Consider the following 6,895-nt stretch of genomic DNA (forward strand, 5'->3'; position numbering starts at 1 on the left):
GGAGGCCCATTTCCAAATTCCAATACGCAACCTCAATTCTGCCTCCAACTTTGATCTCCAATTGGAGCCTTACAATTTGAATTATGCCAAATTTCCTACAAAAGCTCGATTCTTCACTTCAGAGGTCTGACTTGTATGTTACCATCCCTGAGTATCCTCCCCACAGATTTTCTAACTTTTGTCTTCCCTAGAAGATAACAAAAATTCCATAATGGACTATAAGTCCTACTCATGTAAACCCTTACAAAATCCTGAACACCAATGAAGAGCACTTCCAGACATCAAATGCAACTCAATAAAAATCCTAAACCCATGCAGATCTCTCCACGAAAAACAACTCCAAAAAAAAAAAAAAAAATGTTAAAAACATAGGCAATCGGAATACTTGAAAAGGATGCTACTTTATAGATGCCATAACCTTCTCATAAGCTAAGGAATAAGACCCCAAATGAAAATGAACCCAATTTCAGAAACCGCCACAACATACAGAAAACGAACCCAATTTCAACCTGGGAAAACTAAAAAAAAAATACAATTTCTAAATCCAGTTTATCACCAATGGATTCAACCCATTCAAAATCGCTTAAAATTTACCTACAACACGATTCCCCTTCAAATAAATTCAACAATTAGAAGCTGAACCCAACTCGAATCAGAAGTGGAATCAAAAAAAATAATAGAAAGCGAACAGAGAGAGAGAGAGAGAACATACATAGGTGTTGAGCTGGCGGATGAAGCTGGAGAAGTTGTTGTGATTGAAAAAGGCTGGGAGGAGGACCCGGGCAAACTCGGGCGGGTTCCACACCACGAAGCTCGTCTGTTCTGGCTCCACGACACGATCTCGTCCGTCGTCGAGTCGTCCACCATGTCGTATGTCTTCATCAGAAATGGCGCCGGACCGCCTCCCCCTCCTCCTGCGCTCCCGCTCGTCGTCGGAGCTCCGTCCATTTTCAGGTCTCGGAATCCTCGGGTTTGGATTTGGATGGATGGTTGTGGGCGCGATTAATTAATTGACTTCAATTGTGTGTTTGACACTTCAGACAAACGAGGCGGTGGTAAAACATGTACGATGGAGGAGGACCTGTTGACTTTTCTTAGACTCGGACCACCGTTTCAATTGTTGGACAATTTTTTCTTTTAATTTGTTAACCAAAGTCAGTCTATTATTATTTTTTTTATTAATTTAGCTTTCATTTTTAGAATATTTGATTTTTATGTGCTTTTTTAAAATTTTTTTTTAATAAAGCACATAATTATCACATTTAAATTTTAAACTACAGATGATTATTACATGCTCTAAAAATAGACGTCACTTTAATAGATTAAGTTGAATGACTTTTTTCTAATTTAATTTGAAGAAAATTTTTATTACAATTGTAGTGTTTTAGAAAATAAATAAATAAAAATTCATTAGGGATTTTTAATCTTTGTACAGGACTCTTTTGTGGAAATGGATTAATGCATGTATATATTTTTTTTTTCCTGTAAGCCTGGTTTGGCAAAAGACTTGGTTAAAAATGATTGATATCATATAAAATAGATAAAAGTTTTAGATTTTTTGTATGAAAAATTTAAAATATTTTGTTTTATAGTGAGTTTTTTTATTTAAATAGTTATTAATGTGATATAATTAGTAAGAATGTTGGGGAGTTGAAAAAAAAAATGGACCTAATTAGGCATTTGCCAAACAAGACCTTATCTCTTGTGAAACATATTTACGAACAAATTTGTATTATATGTATGGAAGGGTTAGAAAGAACAAAGGCGGTTGAATAAATAAGATCAACAAAATTCAATTATGAATAAACATATTAACAAGTCTTCCTCCTTTCATTGTTGCGCTTGATCCAAGTCATCAACATCCTCGATCTTTAATCTTTTAGGGCAGTTTAATTGATCATCACTAGACGAAACATTGCTTGGTTCGGCCTCATTGTGATGATCACGACCTCTCTTCAAAGTAACAGAGTCCATGTATTCATCCATTGCATTTGGGTCATCATCAACTATTACAAGAATTCGACACTCCTTCACTTCAAAGTATTTCCCACCCTCGCACTCCATCTTTACTTCCATTCCACTTGCTAATCTATCTTCAATACATGATGTATAGAGTATATAGATTCCCCAGGAAGGATAATCTTTATGAAATTCATGCGAGAAACCGATATTTTTCCAAAGGATGCCATTAATGTAAACACTGATTTTCGGGTTCTCCTCCTGCGGTGTATCTTGTATGGGTGCAAAACCAGCACAAAAAAGCAACCCCTTGATTTGACCCTTTGGAAGAGAAGGAATAAGCAAGGATATCGAAGATCCAATTCTCTTGTAGCATAACCAATTTGGAACCCCACCACCAGGGAGTTTAAAGGAAAAATACGAGCCAGTACTCAACTTGGACATGTACTGTTTCAAAAGAGAAAAAAAGTTCACATCATAAAATGAGAGAGAGAGAGAGAGAAAGAAAGAGAGAGAGAGAGTACCTGGAGAAGATTCTTCCTCAAATCATATGCTAGACTGTCACTACTATCCAAGAAAAAATCTGCACATAAACTTCCTTGATTCGGCACATCTGGGAATCTCTGCAATGATGAGCAGCCTCTTGCATCCAATTTTGTTAAACTTGTAGGAAGTTTTGAAATTAATTCGAGATTCGCACAGTCCTTCAACGAAAGATAATATAATTGAGGAAGTTCACCGATGCAATGAGGCAATGTACGGAAATTATTTCTTGATAAATACAAATATTTGAGTGAGGATAAACTCCCAAGATCAATAGGAATCTCATCTTCAAACAAATTGCAACCACCGAGATTCAGTTCTGTCAAAGAACACAATCCAGAAACAGAAGTTGGTAGCAAATATATGGGTTTCATGAATTTTGGTGATATCGACGACACGAACCGTGACATCCATGATCTTGAGGATTGCCCTTTACATCCCGATAATGAAAGAGTTTTGAGGTTCTTCAAAAGACCAAATGAGTATGGTAGTTGCTTAACGGCGGTTCTATCTGCAAGCAGCTCCACTAAAGCAACCATATTTCCCAATTGTTTTGGTAACTTGTCAATTTTGATGCAGTCAGACAAGTTAAGAGTTTTTAAAGATCTTAAGTTAGAAATGCTTTCCGGAAGATTCTTTAAGTTCTTGCATCCTTGTAAATTCAATAAAACAAGTTTTTTCAAATGTTCAATAGACTCATGTACCTCAATCAAGCTCGTGCAACCTTCAAGTATGAGTATCTCCAAATGTGGGAGTTGTAAGAAGTTTGGTGATCGGGTGAGACATTTAGAACCTTTGAGATTAAGAGCTTTTAACTTGTTGAGTATCTGCCAAAATAGAATCAAATGAAATATATATATATATATATCATTAAAGTTATTCGTTCAAAGTTGATAAGAAAATAAAAGGTAATGTGAGATTTGTTGTACTTTGATTTTCTTCCAAACTTGTTTGATATTACTGTATTGCATGTCGAGGATAACAACATTCTCAAGATGAAAATTTGGTGGTAGAAATTCCAGAGGGCACTTATGCCAGTGAAGCCATCTTAACTCTTTGGAAAGGCATTCATAGGATCCTATGAGATATGCACCATCAATTTTGAGCAATCTCAAATTTTTCATATTTGCAAATGCTTCAGTTTTCAACTCGACATCTTCAAGTGCAGGTAGATTTAGGTTAAGACCCTCTATTGCTTCTGATCCCTGGCAACATAGCTGGGTTAGCAATGTATATTCATATCTTGTGTGATGCTAGAACACCTTCAAATTGGAGGTGACCGATATATTTTCACCATAACTAAATAAATAAATAATAATAATAATAATAATAATAATAATAATGTGTTTTAGACATGATCAAAATTGCTTAAATATGGTTGCATACCTTTTTTATTTATTTTTTTATTTTTATTTTTTTTATTTTAAACAATAGATAAGTATCAATTTTTCGCTTAATAGAAAATTGTTGGGTTTAAAATCTTACAGTTACGAGTCATGTTGATAGAATATTCAAGCTATATCCATGTTTGGCAAAAAGAAAAAATTCCCATACATACTTTCATAACATGTGCATACTATGTTTATTTGTTTGTATATGTATTTATATAATATTAATGCATCTGCCACTTACCAGATGTTTGTTAAGCACATTTAAGACGTCATCGTGACACCACAATCTACTATGTTTTCCTGGATCCCTGGATGCTCTTTCGCGAACAATCTCCCTTCCCATATCGCGAATCAAATCATGCATCCTCAATTCATTTATTTCATTAACTATCAGGAGAGACTTGTCAATGAGAATGCTGATACCAATATCTGTAAAGAATCCACAACCATCGAGAACTTTTCTGACATATTCTTTGTTTGTACCGATAAAAAAACATGCTATGTCAAGGAATATGTCTTGTGCATAATCTTCTAGTGAATCAAAACTTATTCTGAGTATTTTTTGAATCTCTCTATGAGGAATTTTTTGTAATTTTTCCAATGCACTTTTCCATTCAATAATACTTCTTTCTGACAGATAAGAACCCAAAACTTCAGCAGCTAATGGAAGTCTTCCAACATAATCCACTACATCAAGTGAGAGCTTTTTGAAATCTTCTGCTGGATCGGTCATCCCAAATGCATGCCAACGAAAAAGTTGAAGGGACTCCTCATGATTCATTTCTTCAACCTTATATTTTTCATTGACTCCTAGTTCAGTCAGGACATGTTTATCTCTTGTTGTTACAATGAGTGTACTTCCTTGGCCAAACAATTCGAAGTTTCCAACTAATGAATGAAGTTGTTTCAAGTGATCCACATCATCAAGAACGACAAGAACTTTTTTGCGATAAAATCTTTTTGTAATCAAATTTATTCCTCCATCAACACTGCCAATCTTCCAATCCTTCATTTTCAAGATATCATAAAGAAGTTGTTTTTGTAAATGAATTAAACCATTTGGTTGTTCTGAAGTTTCTTTAATATTAAAAAGAAAGCTACTTCCTTCAAATTCATGGAGTATTTCATTATAGACCGCTTTTGCTATTGTTGTTTTGCCTATTCCACCCATCCCATAGATACCCACATTACGAACATCACTTGTTCCAAGATTTAATAAATCTTTTATCTCTTTAACATGAGAATCTATTCCTACAGGGTATTTGGCAACATGCAAGTAAGCTGGGTTCTCTTTACGCAAAATTTCTTCAACAATCTTCTGGATAAACCTTGATTCAAACCTAATCATTATAGTTCAAATAAAAATACAACAAGAATATAAGCACAAGAAAAGAAAAATAAGAAACCAAATTATTTTTATGTAATAGTAAACAATTAAGTTATATCAACTTTATTAAGAATGTCATTTAAATATATTCCTATATAATTTCTTATCCTATCCAGTAACATGCCATAGAATGATTTTTATTTTTCCCTTTCGGAAAAGAAGTCATTAATTAAGTGTTTTACGAAAAGTATGATTACAATATATTCCTCTCTAAATTAGTAATTTTTATCCAAAAGGCTACCGTAGACTTACTCTAATAATTTTAGATTTGAGATCTCACTCTAACCGGCATGCATTTTCGATCTATAATACTTTCCTTTGACAAAAAAAAAAAAAAAAACAAAGATCCATGTGCGGCTGTTTCTGGGGGTGGAGCGATTTGGTGTATACCGTTACTTTATTAAGCTGTTAAAGCTCAATTCAAAAAAATAATAATAATAAATAAAAAGAAGTCAGAGATAATCTTAAATAAAAATATAAAAGAAAAAAAGTCAGAGATAATCTGCCTAAGTGGACAATGAGCTGGCGAGTGGGCTTAGTTGGGCTCATTGCAACTGAATAGCCTATTGGAGGAAAAGTCTGTTAAATTTGTTAGTGTATTTAAGTAAGTATTAGTCTTCTTGGTGAATGGAGGTTGGGCCATCCTCGAAGTAGGCCTATTTTTTATTATTTTATTTTTAATTTAAGTCATTTAGCCCAGTTTATCACAACTACATTAGTTTAGTTCAATAATTCCTTCTATCGAATTTATTACATTCTATTTCACATTCATATCAAATCAAATACAACAACCAGATTTCCATAGACCAAAAATAGTAAAGAAGTGTTACATTGGGCTGTTAGATGGGACTACCGTTTATCTTAAAAGTTGTATAAAATAAAATATTTAGTTTAAATGATGGGTGAATGATAAAGATAAGATTCGAATTTAGAACATTTGTTATGATATAATGTTAAATCAACGTTTATTCAAAAGTTTAAGATAATAGAAAATGATAAACTTAATCAACTAAATTAATATTCAAACATACCAACCTAATTGAGCAAATCATTTTTAGTGTTTTTTGTTTTTCTTTTCTAATCAGTGCGGGAGAGGAAAAAAAAAAGGGGAGAATCTCTTTTATTCTCTCAGATGAACTTCAATTACTACTTAGTTTGCTGCTAATCGATAAATTAGCAATTGTTTAGAACAAGAGAGATGCCATTTTCCCATTGATATTTCAAAATTAGTAGCCCACTACTATATATCTAATACTCGTTTCACCTTTTTCGAGAATGATTAATAAAGCATGCCAAATTAATTAGTTTGAAATTCCTTTGATTGACGATTAAATTTGAATTTCAAATGTTTTTCAAGAAAAATTTTGGTTAAATTTTGTCTATCCATTTGTGCTCAACTTTAATTTTTATAAATTTTCATCTAACATTTTTTTTTACAAGAAAAAAACAAACGATAGATAAAAAACTAAATGATAAAGCATAAGAGAGCTTAAGAATTAACACAATATAATACCCGTTTGCCATATCTTGAAGATTCCAGCCAGAATAGTTTGCAGCTTCAGTAAGAGCCGCTCTCCACTTGTGCACCCTCTCCATCTCCGCTTGAAACTGGTCT

General features: G+C 33.3%; 1 protein-coding gene across 1 annotated transcript in view; it reads right to left on the reverse strand.

Moving 5' to 3' along the window:
• Positions 1-2,024: 2,024 nt before the first annotated feature.
• The window catches only part of LOC132177100 (disease resistance protein RPV1-like), a gene marked incomplete at its 3' end in the record, with an annotated part of 7,137 nt that continues 2,266 nt past the window's right edge, over positions 2,025-6,895 (reverse strand). The window contains 4 exon segments of the mRNA XM_059589320.1: positions 2,025-2,406; positions 2,484-3,329; positions 3,432-3,707; positions 4,135-5,233. Coding sequence (XP_059445303.1) covers positions 2,025-2,406; positions 2,484-3,329; positions 3,432-3,707; positions 4,135-5,233 — 2,603 coding nt within the window.

The sequence above is a fragment of the Corylus avellana genome, chromosome ca4, assembly GCF_901000735.1.
Source record: "Corylus avellana chromosome ca4, CavTom2PMs-1.0".
Taxonomy (NCBI): Eukaryota; Viridiplantae; Streptophyta; class Magnoliopsida; order Fagales; family Betulaceae; genus Corylus; species Corylus avellana.